The 27,316-nt window shown below is 43.6% G+C and overlaps 1 protein-coding gene across 5 annotated transcripts in view; it reads left to right on the forward strand.

Moving 5' to 3' along the window:
- The window catches only part of MTUS2 (microtubule associated scaffold protein 2), a 309,423-nt gene that overhangs the window by 238,551 nt on the left and 43,556 nt on the right, over positions 1–27,316 (forward strand). For all 5 annotated transcript variants that reach the window (XM_052813036.1, XM_052813038.1, XM_052813037.1 and 2 more), the window contains 2 exons: positions 4,061–4,159; positions 9,232–9,440. In XM_052813036.1, coding sequence (XP_052668996.1) covers positions 4,061–4,159; positions 9,232–9,440 — 308 coding nt within the window. The remainder of the gene's footprint in view (positions 1–4,060; positions 4,160–9,231; positions 9,441–27,316) is intronic.

Below are 27,316 nucleotides of genomic sequence, written 5' to 3' on the forward strand. Positions count from 1 at the left end.
GCAGAGCCTTGGAAGCTGTTCCTGGAAGCCTGGAAGTCAGTGGTGGTTCCTGCACTGCCAGGAGCCTTTTGCTGGGAGGCTCAGTGCTAAGAGCCTTGATTATGCAGCCAGCAGGAATAAAGCTAATGTACGGGCATTTAGCACAGAGCTAATTGGAGTTCCGTATTTCCACCCTGTGGACAATAACACTAAGAGTTTGAAGTAAATTTTGTTCTAAGTCAGAGTTAATATACGTTTTGAAAGACAAATTTAGAACAAAATTAAAACAGTGTGCAGATTCAAGAAATAGACACTTGTGGCGCTTAATTTCCTTTTGTAATTGTATTTTACATATTTTTTATTATTTTATGATTGTACACACCTTTTGACATTTCAAAATACATATGACGGTCAAAGTATTATTTGAAGTTTTGTATGCATTCAGGCCTCTAATAATGACTGAAATGTTTGTTTTGTTTCCTGAGTTACAGTGGAGCACCAAACTTTTTATGTATATTATAACCTTTGAGTTACTTCTAGTACGCTCCGCGGTAGAAAAGATCAAACTGTATAACCTCCTGCTGTGCCATACCCTGCAGTACAGCATTATGCCCATCATCATGCCAACTCTCTCCTACAGATTTTTCTAAACCTGAAATTCTAGATTTCTGTGAAATGACAAATTCGGAGCCCAAACTCTTGTCATTTAAAAATAAATTTTCCCTGTGGCAACTTCTCTTGAAATCAACATGTTTTCTGAATGTTTTTCTTTTAACCAACTAACAGCTGTTGTTTCAAAAGAGAAGAGAAAGAACGAACCCCATTTTTAGAAAAACATTCAGCACAAGCTCTTATTTGAGGTCTGATGCCAGGGATGGCTCTTCCCCTCAGATTTCCCTGCGGGTGATGAGCTTAGCAGAACAGTAACGGTTTGGACCTCGAGACTGTCCTTTCTTTTGCTTTCTGCGCGCTTCCTAAATCCCTCTTCGCTGAGGAGGGCCACAGAGAGGCCACCAGGACCCTTCTACTTAAGAAGAAGTTGAATAATCCCTAGCTCCATGTGCCCTCTCCCCAGCCCCTTCTCAGCAAAGCTGTGCTGTGCACCGGCTCTTCCCTTGCTACCCAACTCCTCCTCGCTTCCCCGGTTGCTGCATCGCTGCCCCTACCAGACCTTAGGACGTCTCCTAATCTTTTAAACTGAAGGAGGGCAGTTATCTTTGTTTCCCCTCCTTGTTATTAATCCTACTCTTCTCTCCTTGCTGAGATATCTAGTTGCACCTTTGCTCGCAACCTGCTTCAGGCTCTGTTGATCTCCCACCTTCCGAGGACGACACCTCCGGTGCAGCCGTCCCCGACGGGCGACTCTCGCTGCTCTCCGCAGACCTCGCCTTGCCCTCTGCAGATCGATGGTGCTCGCTGGGCTTCTTTGCTTCTTTGCTCTGTTTTCTTTCAACTGAGCTCTAATTGGGGAATTGTTCCTTGCTTTGTGCTTAAGGTTAAGAGGCTGAACTAATTTCCTAGGTGTTCCTCATTGAAAATGTCTCAAAACCAAAAGTAGTTAAGTATTTATATGCCCCTCGTTACTGCTGAAAGCATAAGGAAAACACACTTTCCCTACCATTGTTTGTGTTTGACATTTGCAATAGCGAGATTTACAGAGAAGCTTGGTATATGGCCCATTTGTGCATCATATTTTTATTTTGAAAACCACAGAAAAAACAAGGCTTCATTGCCATGAAAAAGTAATGCTTGAATCTGTAACCATATAAACTATATGAGACAAGCTCTGGTTTTGTCTCACAGCTCCCATCTCAGGTTGCTTACGCTTGGTCCTTAGTAATGAAATGGCATCATAAACTTATATTATGTCCTGCTCTGTAGTAAAGTACAGTGTAGTAGGTGGCAGACACAGGAAATTTATATCCTCAGTCACTTCACTGTGAAAAATATTGATCACAAAGGAGAATCGTAACCTCAGCATGTCCAATTTAGAAACAGCAGAGAAAATGGAGATGGACCAAAGTAAAGGTATGAAGAAGAGTTCGGTCTTTACCAGCCCCTGATGACTGATGGTGCGATTTGCCTATGAACAGTGGGAGGGAGTCAAAGAGGGTCTTAGACCTTCTCCTGCGCCATCCTCCTGCAAATAGTTGGACACAGAGCTTGTGCGTGTGCACGTGCTCTTCGCAGAAGCACTCTGCAAGCGAATGCTGAGAGTTGGTGCTAGAAAATATGAAGCTTGGCTTCTGGTGCGTGGCAAATGCTGCGTCCACAGCTCGCTGCTTGCAAGTCCTGATGCAGACAGAAGTGGAAGGGTGAATGATGCATCAAAAATAAGCCTGGTACTGCAGCTGTGGCTAGCTCTGGCTTTGGAGAGGGCAGAAAACTAGTCATCCAGTAAATGTCCCTGAAGATTATGATCCCCATCTGAAATTACCACTTTTCTCCACTATTGAAATAGCCAGATCACATTTGCATTAAGCAAAATGGAAGGTAGTGTTAGCTTTTGGACTGCCGCTGTCTTTTAAGCACCGCCAAGAAAATACAGTTTTCTTTTCCTGCTTCAGATACTTCAGATTCTGTGGGACATTTTCCTACCAGACATCCATAAACATACTTATGAGAGAAGTGAAAGTTAATAAGGCAAACATTGTTTTTACCTTTATGACAAGTGGTTTGCCTTAAATCTCTGGTTTTCCTGTGTATCCAGGGGCTGTGACACAGTCCTGCAGGCTAAAATACAACCACCAACAAACACTAACAGTAAAAAAGGAAAGCAAACAGGAAAATACATTTATGTCTCAAGGATTTGCTTTTTCTTGCTCTTCCTTCTTACTTCCTTGGTGAGTGTTTTCTGCATGAAATCCTGTGGCTGTGACTGTCACACCACGGGCAAACCAGCAGGGCAGGGCTTTCGTGTTACTGCGCTCAGCATGGTCCCCACAGCTATTTTGATGGGAGTTGTGGGTGGGCAGGAGGCGTGAGCTGAGCTTGGGTGGCCGCTCTGGCTTTCAGATGAAGTTGTATCTCCCTGGTACAAGAGGCAGTCCATGACTGCAGAGCTTGGACAACTGACAGACCATCCTGAGCCCCTAACCAGGGAGCTCCAGTGGTGGAGGAATAATAACAGACAGAGTTGTCTCCCACTGAAAAATTAAAGGAAGAGGAAAGGCTAGCACAAAGATTCTGGAGATCATAACCCAAGAGCTGTGGGGCATCATTGTGTCGGTGGGAACAGCTAGTGGCTGCAGAAAAAAGGATAAATGCAGAGGTCAGGAGTAATCTGGAGAGCTACGAACACAGAGAGGAGAGGAGGGAGGGCAGCCTGGCACATTCCTGGGTCGTAGATGAGCATGAACAAGGTGTAAAGGCAATGGTATGGCCCTGTTGTGTCCTGTGTTGTAGGTTCGTGCACTGAATGTGCTGCACCTCTCTGGCCCTGCCTGACTTACTGCACAGGCAGCGACCCACTCTTCTGTCTGGGGTGCCACATCCAGCATGGCCCTGACACTCCCCGCCTGCTTCTGGTTCTGCAGAAGCCTGTCTCTTGCCTGTATGGGACCCTCTTGGGAAAGCTGGTCGCCAGAAAAGGCAGTTTCCTAACCTGGGGAAAAAGTTGATAGAGCAGGGCCCTGCAAGTAGCTAAAGTCAGCTTTGCACAGTCCTACGTAGCTTCTCCTCCAGCATCCTTGGCTGAGGACGCACAGCAAGGTAAAGAGCGAACATAGAGCTCAGAACAGATAGGATGGGCTACCTTTGTAGCTGTTTGTGCCTTAATGGCATTTGTCACTGAGCAGATGGCTGGAGAACCAAGATAGTGTGTAAGGCCTTCTTCTGACCTTCTTTAGTGCTGGGCATGTCAGCTCAGCCACGTGCACACAGTCACGCTTGCAGAATGGCAGGTTGACATCCAACACAGAAGTACTCTGTAGCATCGTTCTATGCAAAGCCCAGGAGATGTATTGGTGAAATAGTTATATTTTGCCACTCTGGTACGTAACTTTAATGACATAGTTCTGCACAACTGCAAACAGAATTATAAAACTGGTTTCTTTCTACCTTTATTTTTTTTCTAAAACAGGTCTGAAGAAAGAAGTACAAAAAGATCAGGATGCTAACAGACCAGCTGTCTCATCCCCGAAGAGATCAGCGGTAACAGCCACCAAGCTCCATTCACCAGGTATTTATGAACCCAAAAGCACTGTTTCAGGGAGGATTTAAACTCGTCGATTTTGCATCTCTTGTTAACACACCAAAATCTGAGACCTACCACTGTTAAGTGAAGATTGATTATGTCCAAGGTTCATTAAACTGGCTGTGAGTACAGCAGACTTTATGACACCAATGCATGAGCTGAATAGACTTATGTTTTCTTTGTTACAACCGTGCAATCATCTGTCCTTCAAAACAAATAGTTGTTGCTATTACATGTTTAAGGGCACAGAAACTTTTTTTTATCATTATAATTTTCTTATATAAAAAGAGAACAGATAGATATAGTGAAATAAAAGACACCTCAGACAATTACCTGGATTGATAGTATATTACTTGGAAACTACTCTTGCTGTTGTGCAGAGGCACTAAATTTCATGGGCTATTTTTATGCATAATTGGAAAAGGGATTATCTAGAGAAATAACCTTCAGAGTGCTATTGGGGCATTGTCAACTTACCCCTCAACACTGGGCACAAACACATGGTTTTAGCATATCTAAAGGATACCTTTGTTTATTTACTGAAATGAAGAGAACTTATTTCTATTTCTGTCTACTAAGCGTACACTAACAAATGTATAAGGTACCTAAAGACTTTTGTAAGGCTGGCCTTTGGCTGTTCTAAACGCTTCCGAAATGAATCCCACTGAATTCATTGTGCTTGCAGTTTTCTTCTCTTCTGTTACCTCATTTTTCAGACTCTACTTAAATAATTTAAATGTCATCTCTACAGCTACATGATACTTCAGTTATAATTATGGGGGTAGAACCCCATGTTTCTTCATTTGATGGTAAAGATAAAACATGTAGAACAGGTCTTCAGCTCCTATAACTTGCATCAAGAGTCTCTTCATGTTTACTAAACTCAATCCCTATTCTCCTCCTTCCCAACCAGCAAAATCAAGAAAATGGAAGGTTAAATTTAATCTTCCCAGGCACCAACAGGGCTCAGAATTCTTCTGCTTACTAAGATACTAGGGTAAAAAGGTGAACTTAACACTGTCCTTCGAATCCTATAATTTTCAGGCTATTTTGCACCTGGTGAGATCACCAAGAGAGATCCAAAGAAAAATGTGTTGCAGAGAGTGCCAGACCAGCAGCTCACCAGCGTTTATAATGGTGGGAGTCCAGTTTAAGCACCAGCACTGGTTGTGTTACAGCACAGCTGATTTGCTTCCACTGGAATTAGAAAGCAAAATGAAACATAGGCATATTTGTACTGTGTATTTGTATTGTCTTAAGGAGACCTGCATTTCCATGGGTGACTTAATGATTTTCAAGGCTTAAATTTTTGGCATATCCAATTCATGAGGCCTCAAAGGTTTCTTCATTCTCATGAGAGGTTGAGTTACTGCCCTCTCCCCATCAGACTGATTTAGGATTTCTTAAGCTTGGTTGTCTGAAATTATGGCAACCTAAAATTGTTTATCACTGTAAGGGTCAAATAGGAAAATAAACCTCATCTTCATTTATTTTTTTAGAGTAGCCTTTAGCATTCTTTGAAATAACAACAGCAATAACAGAGCAATAAAGACAGACAATCTTTTCACCTATTTAACAATTTCACAAAATAATCCAAGCAGCCATTAAACAAGACAAGGAGTGAGTGGAGCTGGGTCTAAGGGGCAGTAGCACAGCCTTTCCTCCATCAGGATCACAAACTCATGTGGCATTTACACTTTGTGATAAGAGAGCCTGTGTCCCCCAGGTAACTCCACCACAGCTACGCATGGCCATGGAACAGGCTCTAAACTTTCTGAGTGCCGTTTCTAGGTTGTTTTCCCTCTGTTACTGGCCTCCTCACATGCAGTTCCTTTTAATCAGCGCTGGGTTTGAATTGTCATACAATTTTTTTTTTGGCCTTGGATCTGATCTTTAGAATTTGGATCAGTCCTCCTGAAGACTTGCAAGGGAGTTTTGAGATGCAGAGTCTTGCAGGGAATCTCAATTTTATCTATTGATGCAATACCATTCCTGAAATGTCTGTATAGGAGTAGGTGTACATAGATGCAGGTGCTCTCCTTCCACCCCATTGCAGGACAGTACCATCTGTTTCTGACATATGTCACTCTACAAATTGCTTGTTATCAATCCTCTCAAAGTAATTTCCTCACTTTCCTTACCAAAGTATCAGAAACTGGACAGTTAACAGGCAAATAAATTGCATTCCCCATCTAAATCCCCATGGGCTTTATTATGAGTATATACTTGTTATGTCTCCTTAGTTGAAACACTCAGGTAGATAAAAAAGACCTGGGAGTTTTGAAGCGGATCAAAGGGGTTCAATGCTTTCAGCGTATAGTGGGTCTGGCCCCCTGGTCCCACCATCAGCAAAAAGGACATTCAGAATCAGGGCCAGCATCATTAATATATACCCTGTTTTGTGCAGAGCAACAGAGACATCAATGGCAGAATAAGCTTAGTAAGCTGCTTTTCAGACCCAAATGAACCAAGAAATTCAGATTTATCCCTGAGGAGAATTACACAGTTTAATTTACAAGGACAGCTTATAATACGGACAAGGACAACATAGAGATGTGCACGTCAAATGTTCCAGTGAACAGGAAAGCTAGAAAGATATAAGACAAAACAACCTAATGGGTTTCTGTTTTAATTAAAACTGGACTGATTTCAAGGGCTTCCCCCTACTCTTCTCCCTATGCCTTCTCTTGTAATATCAGCATGCTGCCTAAACAACCCAAGATTTTTATACTAAAAGACAGATATTTATGGCTGTTGCTTTTATGAATTTCTTATTTTGTGATAATACCTACTGCCCATTTAAGAGCCCCTTTAAATGAATGAAAGAATCTGTAAGAAAATACCATTCCTGCACAAAAAGATGTACAGGCTTTGACTGACATGAAAATGGATAGAGGGCAATAGCTATGCTGATCAAACTCTGAATGACAGAAAGTCGGCTCTAACATCCCATGTTGTATTATTTAGGTCTTACAACATCATGAAGTTAGTCTTGATATTGTGTGAAACCTGGTATTCCTCTTTGCAAATGCACGTCATGGGGACAAAGGGTTTCAAAGCTGTTTTGCACTTGTGGCTCTTTGCAGTTGCAGCATGAGATACCTGGAGACATGAGGGAGCATCTCTGCTGGAGCTGGCTCCCTGTAAGCTTAGCCTGGAGCCAGAACGTAGTGGAGCAAGTTGGAAGATATTCTCCCAGTGGCTCCACACAAACTAGGGATCTGAAAAAGTAAGAATACGCTCCTGGGGTATTGCTCTGACAAAGCCACTTCTTCCCTGCCTGGTCTAGTAAAATTGCTGTAAGGATCCATTTGCACACCCAGGCTACAGTCTTAAAGATCTAGAATATCTAAAGCACATCTGCCAAAATTATCTCTGGAACAAATTGGCTCAAACTCATACCATCAGACTCGTCTCTGTGGAAAGATTCTGCTGTTTTTTGGGAAAGGGCAGAATACTGTCCCCTGGTACATTCATTGCTGAGAACTGGTTGGAGACATTGTTTCTGTATTATTTTTCAGGAAGTGTATACTACAAGACTATAAAACTACAAGATACCCTTTTTTTCAGATTCTTGCATACCCAACCCTTTCTGCTAACACAGAAATGTTTGTTTTTCATCTGTATCCAGACCAACGTCTGACTGTTTTCTCCCTCTTTCTTACTGACTCTTGCTCATAGACTAAAAGCTTGAGACCAGCGGGAGGAGCTGAGGAAGAGTACCAGAGATACCTGGCCAGTATTCAGGAATGAGCTAAAAATCATCAGCTGAGGAGAGACTGAGGGTAGCAAAAAGAATCAGTAAGCTGTGCAAAGGTGTTGCCCAGCTGACCATAAACGTTTGCAGAGGAGTTTTCTCAGAAAGCTAAGAAGATAAAGACAAAACAGATTGTCCAAGCAGTGGCTTGAGCAACCTGACACTACCAGAACACTACCCCTTCTTGCTTCATACTTGTAACTGAGTATATCCAGAGAAATAGATAGTTGACTCAAGCAGGATATGAACTTAATTTAGGATGAAAACTTCTCTTCCCTGAAGTGGCTTATCATGAGTAAGCTCTAGTTCTTGTGCCATTCATGTGACTATGACACTGTATTTGAGCTGATATCCTAAAGACAAGCTACACTAGTGGTTTCACATCTTTATACAGGATTAGGCTTGCTTCAAGCCAACTTGGAGCACATCAGAGGAGCCAGAGTCTGTCTGCACCCGTTTCTGCAGGCAGACCATATAGTGAATCCGGTGTGACCGATGGTGCAGAGGGAGAAGCCATGCAGAGCCAGTGGTGTAACCAGTCAGCATTACTGGTGGCATTTCTATACATACCTGGTTTGTGCTGCAATGTTAGAAGTGTTATAAAGGGGAGAGCAAGGGGAACTAGCAAGGTAGACTGCAGTATTGTTGATAAAAAGAAATAGTGATATCCCAATAGCAAGCAACCCATGCTGTGTTTGCATTCAGGGAAGGACAGCTCCAGCCCCACGTTGTCCCATTTGGAGGCAAAAGGAAATCTGCAAAGGCAAAGTAAATCTGGCACTTCTGTCAAGTCACCAAGCCTGGGATTCAAGTGGCCAAAGAAATCGTGTGTAGAGTGTAAATGTCATCCAACTGTTTTCCACATCCACAATGGGATAAGGTGAATCTCAACCTGGAAGTGCCCATTTCTCTCACTGCCATTCAGGAGAGTTCAGCATTACATGTCAAGATGCAGACCTCTATTCTTGTAGATGTGTAATATAGGTGAGATGAATCCTTCCTCTAACAACCTCAGTTCTCAGTAAGACATTCTTAGGAGAGCTCTCCACAACTCATAGCAGACCTTCAGGCTCAGAGCCTGAGGTGAGATGACTGTTACAGAGCTTTGAGCTTTGGCCCCTAGGGAAACATATTTCGCTGTGCCCTTGCTTTTTTTGAAAGTCATTACAGATCTGTATGAATGCTGCAGACCTTTTTTCTTTTATAAGGCTGAGTCCCAAAGGCCTTAGAAACACATAAAAGTCTTGTGCACATATCTGAAGTAAGTCACCCTGATGATCTTTTCTTCTATCCTTTGTAGGACATACCAAGCAAAGGCCAGCCACCCCAAAGAATGGATTCTCCCCCAAACCAGGAGAGAGTCGAGACGCTGAAAAGCAGTTCATTCAGAGGTTGAAGGAAAAGTGTGATGAGCAGTCCCAGCAATTAAGCAATATTCGAGATGAACTTAAAAGGGCCAGCTGTGGCTTTGATGTCTTTGCTATAACAACACAGCACTTTTTCAGGCAGGTAAGTACAATGGGTATTTTTTACCATTGGAAAGATACTTTGCCTTTACACCAGTCACTTGCCCAAATTTATTGCACAGTCATTGAAACTTTGTTCTTGGGAACAAAGCATGTAATTTATTTGCAGCAGTTATTATGAGGAGGGAATTATTATTTGATGCCATGTATTTGAAAATCAAAGTTCAGGAACTTGGAAGAGGAAGAATTGTGACCGAAACATTTGTTAGAAGCACAGAGGGTGTTCAGGATGCCTTTAGGAGTGAAGCAGATGCAGAAACTTAGAAGTCACAGTCCCTGACCACTACAGCTGGAATGGAAAGTGTAACTGAGATATTGATACTTGCGAACAAATGCAAAAACAATCCATGCATTTAGTCAACCAAAGGTGTTGAATGAAGGAAAAGATTTGCTTTCTCACAGCACTTATCTACTGTTCCTGTTCACCACAGATCAGGGAGAGTGGTCCCTGTTACAGAGGTGCCAATTCCTGAAGATGTTAGAATAACATTATCTCAGCATTTAGCAGATTACATTCAGCAGGTATAGAGAACATAAAGAAAATGTTGTCAATAATTGGAGAAGCTTATTTAGTCACTAAACCCGAGACAAAACAAGTAAAGTTTAAAAGACGGCCACAGTAACCATGAAGGACTTGTAGGTATTGCTTGTTTGAAAAGCCATTTAGTGATCTGGGAGATCTAGCTGGGCTCTGAGGTCCAGACCTGGTTCCCCTGATGCCCATGTATTTTGTACCATCCCAGGCTAAGCTGGTATCCCAACTACTTTGTAAAACAGGCAGATGATCATCAGCAGTAGGACCCAAGATTTGGGTAATATCCTTGATTGCTTGTTTGTCTCCTTTTGGAAGAGACAAGAGTAAACTTTCAGTATTAAATGGGAGAAAGAAAACAAAAAAACAAAATACAGATTCAAACAGTCTTTACAAATTCTGAAATACTTTATTTAGTTATTTTTTCATATTGGTGGGAAAGGTTACCTTTGAACAAATACCGTAGTTCACACTTTTCCCTATGTAGGAGCTGATCTTGCCAGGGGGAGCTTCACTGAACTGAAAAAACAGGGAATTTTTAAAAAGTACTAAATATTTTAAATATCTTCCCAGGGGATTTTTCCCCTCTATTTTTCTTTAGCCTTGACATTTCTGGGCTTGATGGGCATTTGTAAAGCTTTTTTTTTGCTTTTTTTTTTTTGAGCTGACTGTGGAGTGTCCGTGATTAAAGCAGAGGAAAACAAAAAGGGGCAGAGCGGTGTCTGCTCAGCTTTGTCTATGCATTGTCCACTGGGGAGAGATTTTTCATCTCATGCCTCGTTCATAATTTGCTGAAGGAATTCTGGAAGCTTGGGCATATCTCCTTCATCTCCTCTGGATATGTTTTAAATGAGAACAGCTGCTGTAGCTGAGCTTTGAGATGACTTTCATCCTGTTAGTGCATGTTAGATCTGTCCTGAGAATGCCTCCTAAATGGAACACCTCAGGGACTTTATTTAATAGAGTCCTCTCCAAGTCCTGGCTGGGCATAACTGTGCCCCATGTTCCCAGCTCCTCTGCACTATCAGGCCAGCTGCCAGCTGGGGGGTTGCAGTAATACTCCTCTGAGTGCCTGGAGGGCTTGGAGGTAAAACATAATATACCTGTGGAATTTAAGCACCTTCAAGCTTGGGCAGGATTACATGTAGATTTTTTTCAGATCCACTGCTGGACTCACTTACCTGTGTTCAGCCTGAGTGTCAGTCCCTTCTGGGCTCGCCTGGTCGCCCTGGAGTGTATATATATATATCTGCCTATCACTGTTCAGTGCAGTGCAAGACACTTGTGTTTGCTGCTTGCTGCTGGGAGCCTTGTAACATGGACCCCCCCCCAGCAAAGACACCCCTAGCTTCCCTGGATGATGAGCTGCACAGTCAGCAAGAGCCCAGCAGTTATCCATTAGGCACTCAGATGTGGTACCTACATTAAGAGTACAGTTGCTTTAGGCTCCATTTTTAGTGAATGGAGGCAGGTGAGCACTTCCAGAAGACTATTTACAGCACCAAAGACCTGAATTTCTGCTTGAGGTACTTGCCTGTCTTGACTAAGGCCTCCAGGGAGGCCTAAGGCTACTACGCTTTTAAATTCGATGCTTAAATTGAGAGCCTACATGTAGTGGGATCATCTGGGACTACTCAAGCAATTGCATAACTGGACAGTCTGTTGTCTTGCAACATAGACGCAGACTTCCAAGTTTTTGAGTGTCATTTGAAAATACAATCTGTAGATGTTTTCTGAGATGGCATTATTGTTTGAAAGCTTGAGCAAAATTGTGTTGGCTGGCTTTGAGTTAGGGCAGCATGGAAAAAGAAAATTCTCCCATTATAAAAATAATAATAATTGTGTGTGTTTGTTTCTGAGAAGCCTGCAGGCAAAATGGTTGAGGTCTGAGTAGAACTGCAGTTTGGCAAGGGGATAATACTCCTTCAGGAACAAGGTGGGGCCTTATTCCAGAGAAGTTTGGGGTTGATTTGTCCAGCTGGCAGTTCTACTCTGCTTAGCAGAGGGCCCAGTCCTACTTTGGTGCTAGGGAGCCTCTTTGGGCTGATAGTCACTCATAGCCTAATTTTAGTATGTCTCTCTCTGTCCTTACACTGCACCAAAGTAATGTCCAAAATGTAGATTTTTCTCTGAATTGGAGCCGAATTCTGTTGGAAAATGTGCTCCCGGGCAGTGAGGACTGGACTGAGTCTTAAAAGCAACCAAAGGACCAGTGTTTTGCACACAGGTAGGGGTCTCCCCATGCCCATGGCTCTCTTGTCTTGCTCACACAGTTTCTGTTCTCTCTCCAAAGTTGGGGAAAGCACCAATGCAAGTGGTCCAACAGACATGTTTAGCTGAAGGAGAGTGTCAATATGTAATAAAGAGTGTTAGCCCACATCAAGCATTTCTTTGAGTGCTTTCCAATTTTAAGCACTTGCTATAGCAACCTTGAGGTTGCATGACAATTTTCTTTGGGTGTTGTTGGATTTGTTTTCTGACTGTTCCAGACCAGTGCTGAATTGTGTCCTGGAATCATCTCTCATTCTCAGTTGATAATGCTCTTAATAGGGAAGATTCATTTAATAGGCATCAAGGAGTACACAACATGTAGCAGTACTTAATACAGACCCATTAAATGATAGCTAAACCAATTTGCTATCTTGGGAAAAAGCCTAGGCAATTGAAGCAAGTGATTACTGAGGCAGTGGACAAAAAAATCTAAAGCAGAAAGCAGTGGTTCTGACATAAGCATTTAGCTAGTTATGAAAAGTAATGATTGTAGTGACTGTAGACAGCATGGCTTCTCATTATTATTTAATTAGCAGATTAATTAGTTAAGGCCATCAGATATGCACGCATGACTCCTGTTGACTTTGGGAACCACTTCGAACTTTTTCTGAAAAGGAGTAGATTGAGTTTGTCCTTAGTGTTGGATGTTCATCATGTCAATACAACCTTTGTGCTGTGAGGGGGGATACTCCAAAGTGAAAAATCGACTAGCAGGAGCTGGAGTGATACCTTGAAGAGGATACCATGAAGACTTTTTTAGAGCAAATATCACAAATGGCTCCCCCTGACTTGGGTCACTCCTGACCCTGTTCTGGCCTGTTAGCCCAGTAATAATGACAGTCCTGGCCCAGTTTCAGCCCTGTTCAGCAAAGTGGCCAGCAGCAGTCCCTCTTGGAAGTGGTAACAGTGCCATCTAAAGGAGAGTAGCCAAAAGTGACAAATTCTGGAGGGTAGATCCTTCTGGACATAAACAGGGAGGAAAAAAAATCCACTTTCATATCTCTAGTACACTCAGAACAGATGTGTTTGTGCTGAGGACTGTTGTGGCCAAACTGCATCGAGGCCCTGGAAACTGGGCTAATGCCTTTCTACCGGTACCGCATGCCCAAACAGCTGAAAAGCAGAGTCCAGTTAGCAAGTTCTGCCTCTGAAATTTTCAATGAGGACTCCAGATCTACAGTGCATGTGAGGGGAAGGGATCCTTTCTGGGCTGCAGACTCCAAGGGTGGGAGCGGGTAAGGGAAAGGGTTATGCTGGGATAGTCTGTCCTGGACTCTGCTTGGGCATGGATGGGTTTCCAGACTTGCAGCATGACCTCATGCTGTGGTCTTTGTCACAGGGGGAAAACTGCTCAGGACAGGTCCCAGCATGGGGGTGCAATCAGATCTGCTGGGAATGGGGAAACCACACAGATGCCCTGAACAAAAGTTGGGACAGCACTGCAGTACTTGATGGCATCCCGGTGCTTCGCATCTACCAACGTTGGGAAAGACGTATCGCTAGTAACCACTGTGTGTGTGTTTGTCTCTGCACCTGAGTGTGGGTGGGTTTTGGGTGGGTATACAATACACACCTTCCAGACAAGTAAACACACATAGCAGTGTCCTGCAAAATCTAGGATGGACAAGGAAAACCTTTTCCCCTGTTCAAATACCTGAAATATATGTGTGCTTGTGTGTATTTTTCAGAGTAATCTTTCTGTCCTGTGAATGGGCAATACGCCACCCAGTGTCATGTAGCTACCTTGTCCAAATGCTAATAACCTCTTGTGTTAGAGGCAAAATTGGTTGCACTGGTTATAAGTTGCTTGGCATTTCCCACCGTTGCCTCCAAAACAATAATTTGGGCTAACATTTCAAGTGTTTATCTCAGGCTGAGCTGAAACTTGTTTATTTTCACAACTGTCTCTGACAATGAGTTTAGGAGAAATATATCTATAGTTTGTGCGTGGTGGTGGCACAATTGTAAGAAGCCAGCACTCATCAGAAAGACTGACCTTCTGGCTTTCAGGGGTACTACTTTCCCAACACTTGCAAACGTGTTAGAATTTGGCCCAAGAATAGTCCTTAGAAAAGTGCGACTCTTCTTCTCCCTCATCATTATTACAGCTTGGCTAGATTTCCTGTATTTAGCAAGTTCAGTCTTTTCTTTGCTCCTGCTGGAGACCAGAGCAGTCAGAACAACTCAATCTTTTCATTCTGTATCCTGGAAAAAAATCCATTTTGGGCTCATCAAACAGCTTTGTCATCATTTATGGCTTTCTAAACTGCTTTTTAAGTACAAATGCACAAGATTTGGTATTGGGGGCTACTAGTTATGGTAAAACAACGGTAAGAATCGAGAAGTGCTCCTTTACTTGCAGGCGTTACAATGAAGGCTCTATAATGCGGCTGCTATGGGACCTGCAGGACACTCACACATGGTCCATCTGCCCAAGGAATGGATCAGGGTTTGTGAACCGAAAGAAATTGCCTTCTGCAGGCCCCCTGCTTATTTGCTGTGGATGCTAAAAGACAGGCAGTGAGAAGGTAAGGTGCTGTAGGAACAGAAACCTTAAAGCAGCTGAATATCCTTCCCCTCACCCTCTGGGTAATGGGATGTTACCAGACGATGCTACACAGGGCCTGTAGGAAGATCGTTTCATCCAAGCTCCCCACCTCTGTGCCAGAGCATGTCCCTCATTTTCTGCTCACGCAGCACCTCTGGGTGCTAAGTGCTCTGCTGCTCTGACCCTTTGGGTCTGCCAGCAAAACCCACCTCTCACCTAGCACAGGATCTAAGGGATGTTTTTAATTTCCCTGTGCCTCAGTGCCCAGCTGTTAGATGGGGACACCAGGGAACTGCCATCACATGAGGGTGCCGTGGAGGAAAAAAAATTAGTATTTGTGATGCACTCTGATACTGGGGTGGGATAGGGGAGTAGGGGTGTGAGCTGGCTGGAGTGGAGATGATAGGGGATGTCAGGTATTGTGAGAAAACAGAAATGCCCAGCTGATGGCTCCTGAGGCGGGCATTGTGTGAGGCAGGAGTGGGGTCAGGCGGTGGAGTCCCCTACTCCGTGCATACATTTTAGCTGCGTGCTCCTGGGCAGCACAAGTCCCACAGCAGGATTTACTCTGTGATCATAGAATTATAGAATCATAGAATCATAGAATCGTTTAGGTTGGAAAAGACCTTTAAGATCATCGAGTCCAACCGCCAACCCAACACCACCGTGCCCACTAAACCATGTCCTGAAGTGCCACGCCTACGCGGTTTTTGAACACCTCCAGGGACGGTGACTCCACCACTTCCCTGGGCAGCCTGTTCCAATGCCCGGCAACCCTTTCAGTAAAGAAATTTTTTCTAATATCCAATCTAAACCTGCCCTGGTGCAACTTGAGGCCATTTCCTCTCATCCTATCACTTGTTACCTGACAGAAGAGACCAGCACCCACCTCACTACACCCTCCTTTCAGGTGGTTGTAGAGAGCGATCAGGTCTCCCCTCAGCCTCCTTTTCTCCAGACTAAACACCCCCAGTTCCCTCAGCCGCCCCTCATAAGACTTGTGCTCCAGGCCCTTCACCAGCTTCGTTGCCCTTCTCTGGGCACGTTCCAGCACCTCAATGTCTCTCTTGTAGTGAGGGGCCCAAAACTGAACACAGGACTCAAGTGATGTGGACTCACTTGCACAAGCTCCTTCCTCACTGCAAATGGGGCAATGAGATAACCTCTGCCTCTGAGGTGCATCCCTTCTCCCGGGTCTGGCTGCGTCTCCCTACTCGGGGCTTGTACCCTACTGCCATATGGCTGAGGAGGAGAGAAGAACCAGGAAAGCAATAAAAAGAGGAGGCAGAAACTTGCTGGGCTGACCCTGTGTCTAATACCATGGTTTTCTCAGACCCTGTCCTGCAGGGCAAGGAGTGGGAGTGAGTAACTCACCCCCGGGGAAGCCGGCAGTGAGCAGCAGGAGTAATGGCATTTGGAGGGGCAGAAAGGGAGCAGCAGCAAAGTCCTCTCCCTGCCTGAAATCCTGAGGCTGCAGAGCAGGCACAAAGGCTCTGCAGAAGAGTTTTAAGGGGAAATCTAAAGGCTGATGTTTGAGCAAATTCAGGTGGGACCATAGCTGGGAAAATGGTAGGTGAAGAACTAGTTGCTTAGTAAAAAGGCTGCTTATTCCTTCTGTGTCAAGAGGAGATGCCTCAAATGTGCTAATTGTACATGTTTTCAGTTGAGTAGGAGTTAAAAGTAGAACAAGTGAAAAAAAAAATATATACACACATATATATATATATATGTAAAAATGGTGTTAATCAAAGGCTAATTATCTCTACCCCAAATTGGCCACCAGGGACTGCACAGTGGAAAAGGAATAAAAAAGAGTGCTCGGGGGACTCCACTTGTGAGATGTCAGTAGGGATTTTTATTCTCTCCCTGTAGCTTCTGTTTCCTTTGCAGTGTCAGAGACCAAGCCCTGCCTGGACCCACTTGTGCCGGTGGAGCAGGCGCTGCCTGGCTTTGCCTGGCATGGCTGGCTGTGGCACACCGCTGCCAGCACTTTGGAGATGGGTTCATGATAATGTCGGACTAATCCTGATGGAAATAACCCACTGACTCTGGAGGCAAGGGGAGACAGGGAGGCAAGGGAGCGGGAATCTGTGGGCAGCACAGGCAGCGTTCGCCAAGCTGCAGCTGAAATGGGGCTGTTCCACAGAGTCACTGGCAAAGGTGGTGCTGGGACAGGGGGGAAAACTTCCCAGTGGTCTTGCCTGAGCTCTCCATCTCTCCTTTTGGAGCAATAACTAATGCTAGGCAGCTCTAGAGACATGTCACTGCTTTTGATTTCTGCACCTGGCTGCACCTTCAGTGTTTTACTCTACAGGTCACAATACTATCCAACACACAGCACTATCATAGAATCATAGAATCATAGAATCATAGAATCATTTTGGTCGGAAAAGACCTTCAAGATCATCGAGTCCAACCATTAACCATGCCCCCTAAACCATGCCCTGGAGTACCCTGTCCACTCGCTTTTTGAATACCTCCAGGGATGGTGACTCAACCACTTCCCTGGGCAGCCCATTCCAATGTTTGACAACCCTCTCAGTAAAAAAATTTTTCCTAGTATCTAACCTAAATCTCCCTTGCCTCAACTTGAGGCCATTTCCTCTCGTCCTATCTCCAGCCACCTGACAGAAGAGACCAACACCCTCCTCACTACAACCCCCTTCAGGTAGTTGTAGAGAGCGATAAGGTCTCCCCTCAGCCTCCTCTTTTCTAGACTGAACAACCCCAGTATCCTCAGGCACCTCACCCTCAAAAGGGTCCGTTTAGGTAAGACACAGAATGCTGCTATCCCATCACTATGTCGAGCTTTTCACTAGTGAACACAAGTGTCCTGGGGCAGCCTCAGCTGGGGACAGACCAGAAGGGTCTCTCACCAGCTTTGCAGCCAAACTGACAGCAAACGTTAGACTTCTGCAGATACCCTACCCTACTCGAGACAGCATGGTCTGCTCTGCTTCAGTCCCTGCGAGACAGAAGGAAGAAAGTGCGGGGAACCTCTTGGCTTCTCCCCCTGTCCTCAGTGACTTTCTCACAGCCACTGCTGTGACAAAAAGTGCTAATTTTCGTTTTGGGGGATGGAAGAACATGCTTCCCTGGGAAGAGCTGGGGTAGTTACATGGCCTTGTTTTGAAACAACCCCCCAGTTAGAGCATGTTTGTATCCCTTGGTTGGAGAAGAATTTTTTTAGTTACACATAAATATTTCAAATTTCAAGATAAAAAAGAAATAGTCCCAGGCATTCTAATGCTCCTCTTGAAAAGGTTTTAAATGTCCACTAAAAATTAAAGAACTCTTTATTTACATGTTGTCCTCAAAAAGAAACATATTTAGGCTGTGTGCCAAGTATCAGGTAAAGGTGAATTTATTTTTTCCTTTTGCTTATATTATTGATATCCATATAAGCAACTGACTTTGACAGCCTTGATTTTATACTGCATTCAGAGGAAAAAAGCAGAATGAGGGTCAGGAGTGGCTCTTGTGACAATGGCAGCCTCCAAGTGCAGTATTTGGCTTCTGGTGGGCTTGAGGGATTTGGCAGCACATTAGGAGTTGTGTGAAAAGCCATGATGAGTAATAGGCTCCAGTGGTATTGTGGCCTTTGCTTATGCAGGGGACAGAGCAATGTTTCCATGCCGTTCTTTAAGTTCAGCAAAAGAGTCAGTGGAAATGTGTCCCACTTCTAAATCTCATGCATTTGAAATACCTCTTTCACAGTTAGCCAAAATTTCATTTTCTAAGATTCAGAATTTCTCTTCCACTTTAAACTGGAGGATCCAGTCTTACTTAAGGCTCCTGTTCTTTGCAAGAAACAGCGGTCATGCCATTCTCAGGTTACACGGACACTGTGAGTTGCTGAGTAACTGTTCACTATCCAACGTCCTGTTAGGTTTGGCCTTCATTTCCACAACAGGGAGCTTAGGAGCTCTATTATCTGTTTTGTCCAGGCCTGAGGACAATGTGAGGATCTCTCTCCTGCTTGGGCTTAGCACCACAGCCACTCAGCTCTGGCCCCATCAGTAGTCCAGCGGTGCTTGTGCTTACTGGGGTTATGTTTCAGGGAAAAACCCTGAAAGCATCACATTGTCCATCCAAGGAAATCCAGTATGGACCTGGGCAGGGTTTGTTAGAGCCAAAGCTTCAATCCGTCAATACCAAAATGTTCCAAAGGATATATTTTGGACTCAAGGTGCCTGTATTTTTCCATGAAATTTTGTTTCATCAGAAAAAAAACCCCAATAGTGAATAACAATTCTAGCATCCAGAGACTTTGACACTCTCGGATTAGTACTTTGTGCCAGAAATGTATTAGCAGCATTTGCTTTAAACATGTGAATGTATGTTCTTGTTACAGGCAGTCTGGAATAGCGCTTTCATAGACCCTGTGTGGCTGCTGTGGTTAGACCTGTGGTGGGGTAATTGTGGAACTATTAAGTGCTTTGAACCCATTCAAAACATCAGACTTGAGATAAATGGAAATGATTGTGAACTGACTGGGAAGTAGGCATGCTTTTCTCTGAATTAATAACTTTCCTGTCCCTGAATTAACAATTTTCATTTTCAAAATTGCTGGAACAGGAGCTGTAATATTATATGTTTCTAAATTACCCTTCCTGGACAGTTGAAGGGATGAGAAGCCTGCACTTTCCTCACGAAGTTCTTGAAATCAGGCAGCTCCAACACCAGCAACGTAGCTACAGGATTCATACAGGGCCCACAGACATGTTAAACAGTGCAGTACAGCAGCTACTGCAAAGGCAATTTCTTCAGAGCTGTCATTGTTAATTTTTTTAATTTTCTTTGGTTGGTTCATTGGTTGCTCTTCACAGATACTCTACCAAGATTTCTACTAAAAACGTAATAGAACAAAGACTTTGTAATTCATTGTAGATCAATAGGTGCAAGTTTCATATATGAAAGTGTTAATCACACCAGAAATAGAAGAATTTTTCTGCTTCCATGAGAGAACAGAACTATTTAACAAATGAATTTTTATAGATACCTTTCAGGGAATTTGTCCAGGAGGCTGGACAAAGTTTTCACTAAGAGGGAGCAAATAAAGAATCCGTAACTCTCATTAGGAGCGGGGTGGACAAGCCCTGGCCTGTCTGGGTAAAAGGGATCTGGTCCTCTCTTTGGGAGTCAAAAACCTGAGCCTCCCTTTAGAGACAAACCTTTCAGCACAGCTCTTCTTTTATATATATATTCAGAAGATTTCACTTTCATTTCAGTGTATGATGAGACCAAACATCAGTCTATAAAGTTACTGTAAAATGGGAGGCCATGCCCCGATTCACAGATAAGCTTCAGAAGTAATTTCAAGAACAAATTTTTTAATGAAAGTCTAAGGGACGTCACAGTCAACCCAGAGAGAGCACTAATACCAAGTTACCCACCTGGAAGAAGCAGTGACCACTCAGTTACTTGACAATATTTACATGCTGGTGGTTACTTTCCAGTAACCTCTCGCTCTGGCAGATCCATGTCCCTCTCGCCTATGTGGCCAACCTCAGGCATCACCTGATAGCTCGATCCGGTGACGCAGCCTCACCTGGAGATGCCCGTTGTAGCATCCCAGCGGCTCTCTTGCCCTCAGATACACACCCATGGCCTCCCCTACCTTCTCCCTGCTTGTTTTTTTAGACTTCTGGCAGTAATACTTTTGTTTGGTGATTTTACATTACCCCCAGGGCAAAGTGGCATGGCTCCATTAATATAGACGTGTCCAATAATGACATATGTAGGCATCATAATAATAATGGCAATAATGATCAGTGCAATAGAAATTAAGTTTGTTTAAGGGATCTTACTGCTTCTGCAGCTTAGTAAAAGGAATGATTTATTATCCGTAACAAAGGTCTGGCAATTCTAAATGTCCATCAAACCAGCTACTTGCCAGCTTTTTAATTGCAGAAATAGCAGGCTTGATGTATAATTGCCTTGATTTGGTTTTAGCCATCACAAATCATAAAGACTAGCCTTACCTGAAAAATCAATTTTTATCTTCTTATATGCCGGTGCAATAAAATCTGTTTAAGTAACATTACCTTGTTGTGTTACATTGAATTACACAGAACAAGGAACAAGAAGATGTCGTCTGGATTGAATTGAGCCTGTTAAAAACAGAAAGCACTTGGCTCACTTAATGTATTCCTTTTAGTTAATATTTGACCTCTATATAACAATCTCATTAGAATGTAGGACATTAACATTTTTACTATTCCGCAGTTATCCCAACAAAGTGCTAGACATTTTGCAGTTGGTCTAAAGATGATGTTCCAGTCCTGGAGTGCTTACCATCTAAATAGGCAATAGCCCAATTAAAACTGGGGAGTCAAAGTGACTGAGTCTTGGAGATTGCCATATGTCTAGTTTATTCGGGGATTTATATAGAAAGGTAGTCATGTGTTTGTGTACCTGCACACGGATACACACATCAGCATGCACACGAGCACACGTCTACAGTCTGTTCTGCTGTCTCAGATAGCCTCTGGGAAGACATGTGTTTTCAGTGAACGTACGGGGGATAAAGCTGGAGCATCGCAGAGCCTGGGATCACCGACAGGGTCGCAGTGACAGGCACCACTGGAGAAGGACCGGACGGTGCGGTGTCCTGCCGGTGCGTCACCTAAGTGAGGTGGCACCAATGGTTGTGTGTACGCAGCTCTGGATGAGCTGCAGAAGAGAGCCCAGTGAGTCCAGTTTCCCTTCTGCAGACAGGGATATTTCCACTGTCCACGTTCACTTACACCAAACGGGTGTGATGAATATTTTACATCCCACACAAGTTCATCCCACCTGCCCTTGGCGGTGTTTCCTGCGGTGCAGCATGTGTCTCTGGGCTGCTGCAGAAATGAGCAGCAGTATGTGTCCTCGGTAGCACTGCTGGGCTGATGGCTGCCTCTGAGGCAAACAGGCTGCACAGCTATTCTTATTATCTCACTCTGATTTCATCTGTGGGGAAAAAATAAGCTACATTTCTTCCTTTTTTTTTTTTTTATTGCTTAGTACTCTGAGAAAAGGGACCTTGGTATATATAGTGTAGAGAATTCTGTTTGGAGAGACATAAAAAAGGAGCATGTTGTGTAATTGTATATATTGAACACTACTGCTGAAGTAAGGAGGCTAAAGTAAAACTGAAATTGTATACATTTATCACAAATATAAACATCAACATCTTGTCCATTAAGCTAACAGGAGACAATCACCAAGTGTTGTAAAGGAAAGCTAAGATGCCTTTATAGACAAATATATATATCTATAGTAGTAGACCAAAGAGTCCCAGAAATCTTTAATGTGATGTGAGCAAAACCTAGTCCCTAATGAAGTGTTTCTTACCTTTGAGCTAGAGATTAGTAGATTTTAGAAAGCAAACTGGAAGGCTCTCCTCTGCTCTGCAATGGGCCTCCTGTGCCAGTCGGAGCAAGGGGCTTAGTGCGGTGCTCAGTCCCGCAGCCATGGGTGCAGCGTAGGTGTCAGGTGAAGGAGGTCTGGGCTCTCGCAGAGCACCCACATTTGGGCTACAGTCAATGGGGAGACCCAGAGGGATGCTTCCCCTCAGGGGACGTCCGGGGGGTGTCTGCCCACGGGTCGTACGAGGAGCCCCTGGCACCTCCAGTGTGCTGGCTGGGGAGCACTGGGGTTCACCACCACTTACCAGAGAGGTGCCTGAACTTGGCCTTTTTCTGGGGCTGCTCTTGAGATGCCTTTATACATCTGAGGTTTGGTGCCCCACGTGCTTGGCTGCGCGCTGCAGGAGGCCCCTTTTGGTCCCATGACTCTTCTGTTCCGTGCAAGGACTCTGCTTCCCCAAGAGCAAACTATTTTTTCCCTTAATCTGGAGTAGTGCATCACCTGGTACACGGGACATCCTTGCTGTACCTGGCATAGTCACCTCACTCGGGCCGAGCCTTAGCTCAGGGGATTGGTCTGACCACAAGACTGTTAAGTAGTGATCCCTTCAGCAGCTGAAGTTGGCTGTATTTCTGGACATGGCTTTTGGACCTTCTTGAAAAAAACTTGTGTAATATTGTGCTGCCTGCTTTAAGCTGCCCCACATTTAGCTCCAGGCAGGAGATAAGCACCAAGGCAGGACTTCAGGCAGGAGGCAAAGCCCCCCCAAGCCCTCTGGAGAGGCACTCTGAGCATGCTGCCACAACGACAACCAACAGGTAACTTGAAGGCAAGGGAAAGAGATGCTTGATAGGTGTAAGTGCCTGCAGAGTTATTCTGTCCTGGAAAGTGGGAGGAAAATGTTCAGGAGTGACTGGATGTTGTCCATGACTCGCTGCATTTCCAGTGGGATCCACGTTGCAAAAGAAAAAGGTTTCAGGGTTCCTTTCTGCTCTGACTGTAAAGAAACAGATCACCTCTAGATTTGGCACAAGCTTCCAGACCTTTGGCCTGATTTTTTTGCTTTCATCTTTTGCTAACAGGTATTTTTAAAAGCAAACACATTACAAAGGAGCGTAACGTACTCAAAGCAATGGCTAAATACATTACAAGGATTAATTTAGAAATAAACATGGAACAGTTGAGTATATGCCATATATTTGTGTAGGTGCCATGCATATGACTATAATGTTTGAACTTCTTTCACATAGCCTTGGAATATCTTCTGTTGCACGTAAAACAGCATTTCACCTATCTTTAGTTAAAATGAAGTACTAGAAGTTACTGAGTTTTAGGCGCTTTAAAAAAAATGTTCTGTCTTCTCTCCCCTGCCACAAAGGCATTTTTAAATGTCATTTGCAGAAAGACTTCAGAAGATTATTTACTGTATTCCCTCACCACTGCATATTCCCAAGCTAGAAAGTTCTGCTGTCTGTATATATATATAACTCCCTGTCTTTCCAAAATTACTGCTACAGTCCCAGGGGGTGAGAGTGTAAATATCATAAGTCTTCTTGTGTAGATCCATCAGCAGATGCATTCTGAGTGGTTGCACAGGAGGGATTTTGCAGCAATATAGTGGAACTTTCCCTGTTGATGAAAATTTCTGGCAGATGTGAGGTTGCTCCACTGCAAAACAAGGCTTGAAAACACAGATAGACTATGACTACAATTCCCACCATTAAGCCTTTCAAGACTGTGTGCTACATCTGCAAAAACCTCTCATATAGACATGCTGACAGAAAAGGAGCACTTCCTTCATTAGTGAAGTTCCGAATTGATCTTCAATTTTGCAGGTGCAATTTCACATCCCCATTGCATTCCATATGGATTGTGGTTACAGATTTTAGCAGCTAGGTAGCCACATATTTGATTTGTGGACTGTGAGCTACCTATGCTTTTGAGCATAAAACCCCAACATGCTCACATTCCCACTGATTCATTTTTGATGAGTGATGGATGCAGCAAAGCCAGGCTGAAACCAGCTCTGCCTGGAGCTGTCTTTCAGTGCAATCCTGACTTGCCTCTGTGCAAAGCAAAGCCCAAGACATCATCCCTTCACCCCCACTGTCCCATAACTGGCTGATACTAACCACATGGAGAACCAGGCTCAGAGAGGGTATTTGGACCTGGCAATAGCATGTCATGATTTGGATCGTGAAGTGAGCTGGGCCCATTCAAGCAAAATGTGTTGTCATGCAACTAGATGTTAATAAATAAACGCAAATGCAGAATACAGGTCATGCCTACAGAACTGTGGTCTGGACATCAGCTGGAAAGGAGTAACACCAGGAGTAATTAGAGTTTCTGGTGTCAGAGCAAATCAATGTGCGCTCCTACTGTGAACATGCGTTATGAAAAACTGTCAGGATCTTTGTGTGAATAAGCAGAGACGTAGCAAGTAGAAGTAAGAGGCTGATAACCCTTGCACATTCAGCACTGGGGAGACTGATACTAGAATACGACATTTAGCACTGGTGCCCACATTTCTTCAGGAAACTATGGAAAAGTGGGGAGGAAACAGAGAAGAGCAATAGGAAAAGTCCTTTGCTGTGAGAGACTGCAGAGCACAATTGATTTTCTTTGTAAAAAAGGACAAAGTGGCTTGAGTCCCCAGCAGAAGAATCACCGTAAGACGGTACTGCTGTGTACCAGAAGGCTCCTTCCTCCAGCAGTGGAAGGCTTAACAGAAACCACTGGCTGGAAGCGGAGGCTTTGCACCTTCAACACATGAAGGAAGCCCAGACTTTTAGCAGTAGAGATGATCAGTTATTAGAACCAACCACTGTGAGAAAAGGAAGCAACTCCACATCTTCATGTCTGCAGTTCACCGCCAGATGCCTTTGTAGAGGGGATGCTTTCACCAAATACAGTTACTGAACAGTAACTGCATAAAATATAATGTCGTGTGATACAAAAATCATGTTATTTGATTGAATCATCCCTTTGTCCTTAAATTCGACAAAGATCTGTTGGCAACAAGAATATCTGGACATATAACATTTGGTGATGCAATAGGTGTTAGAGGGGAGACACCTATTTTAAGGTCGGAAGCCTTTTTCAGATGGGTATTAAGATGAGATCTCCATGCAGAGCAGCTTTTCATCACACTCTCTAATGCAGGGCTTCTTGCACCTTCTTCTGGATTTTCTGGCAATAATCACTGCTAGATGCAGGACTTGGATTAGATGCACCATGACTCAAAGACATATCCACGTGGTAATTATTATGTTCCAATGACTTTGACATTTATTTTTGCTACCCTTTCAAGCGGAAGGTATATCCACTTGATGTTCTTTCTATGTCCTCACAGCCATCCAAAAGCATGTAGCTATGTTTTTGAATCAGATACCCAAAACACAGCCTGTCTCTCGTGTACCTCCCCTTCAGGTCTGAGCTCTCTGGTTCCAGAAATGAACTCTAAAAGGTTTCAGCTGCAATGTCCTGGAATTCCCTGGCCTTGCTCTCACCCCTGAGAGCTGATTCAAATGTTGCTTCCTACAATCACTTCTCACACATTAGAGAAATAATTTCAGAAGGTGGTGGGGGTTTTAATGTAATGATTTGAGAACTGTTTATTATGAGTTCATCTTAAAGCCAGATCTAACTACACAGATGCTGGAGACAGAAAAAATCAGTATAAATGATGCATTTTTAAAATGAGTTCTAAACATCATGTGAGTTAGGTTTTCTTTGTACAAAAATGTTCCAAGCCCACAACTGATAGGTTGGATTCTCATTAATATGGGTATGTGCTATTCCTCTCAGCAGGGCACTGGGAATCTTCCCGATAGGAGAAACCTTGGTCCATGTGAAGCTGCTGGAATTTTTTGCCACTAACATTGCTGTTGCAGGATGTCAGCACTTGTCCCTTGCTCTGCTTGCCCTCAAAATACAGCAGCTTGAAGTTGTCATTGGCTTTGGGCCAGAATAACTCAGAAGTGGAAGAGAGGAGATTCCCTGTTTGTTGGGAGAAGAAGAGAACATTTCTCTGCAAAGTTGATTTAAGAAAATGGCCATACGCTTCCAGCTACTCAGAGGTTTGGAATTTAGAAATAGCCCTGCAGGGGATGTATTCCTGGGTAGAGGGCAGGTGAGGAGTTCAGTGAAAACATGCATTTGTTTTAGTTCCTTGTGATCTTGGTGTATAAATGATGTTTCATATGAGGAAACACAAATTCCTTGTCAGCAAGAGCTAGTTAATTTGGAATTCACTGCAAATGCTTACTTTGTACCATTCCAGACATCAAGAACTGGAAAACATAGTAATAAAGTCTTGTTCTCTGGTGCATTTTAATCCATGGCCTTACAAGCTACTGACATAAAAATAAATGTAAGGCTACACTAGCAGAAATAACAAAAGTCTGAAGGAATTCTGTTCAGATCCTCACATTCTTTTCATATGAGAACTGAATTAAAGATGGAGTCAGCTGGCTGGGCTCTCTCACTTGAGAAGCACAGAGCATGTAGTCCATGTTAATTTGTTCGATTCTAGAGTAAACATTCTATTCATCCAGATACACAATAGTGTAATTGTATAATTGAAAAACTATATTAAAAAATGTTTGCTTCCATATAAGTTGCCTGAGGATCATTAAAACCTCATGGTACTGAGTAATACACAAAATGTGAAACCTTACTGTAAATCCAAGGGAAATTGCCATTCTGGGGACATCTGGCATGAGCTTCAGCTCTAGCTGAATCATCTAGCTGAAGCTCATGACTGACGGCTCATATCTTCAGAAATCCCCAAATCACTATATTGCATTTTCTGATTTTTTTTTTTTTAAGTTAGGTAAGAATAAAAATAACAGACCCGACCTAGAAAATAATGTATTACATGTGTATGTCTAAAGACCGATGTGGAGATTTCGTGTTGCTAACAACAGAGCTGGCTGCATCATACTAGGAAGCTCCCTGGTCTGGTTCGGCCCTCTGATTATTACCTGCTATTAGTTGTGCAGGTTGGCAGTGATGAGATTGCAGGGAGAAATCCAAAGGCAATCAAAAGGGACTTCAGGGCACTGGGGTGATTAGTGGAAGGATCGGGAGCACGGGTAATGTTTTCCTTAATCCCTTCAGTGGCAGGGAAATACACTGAAAGGAACAAGAAAAC

This window comes from Harpia harpyja, chromosome 17, assembly GCF_026419915.1.
Source record: "Harpia harpyja isolate bHarHar1 chromosome 17, bHarHar1 primary haplotype, whole genome shotgun sequence".
Taxonomy (NCBI): domain Eukaryota; kingdom Metazoa; phylum Chordata; class Aves; order Accipitriformes; family Accipitridae; genus Harpia; species Harpia harpyja.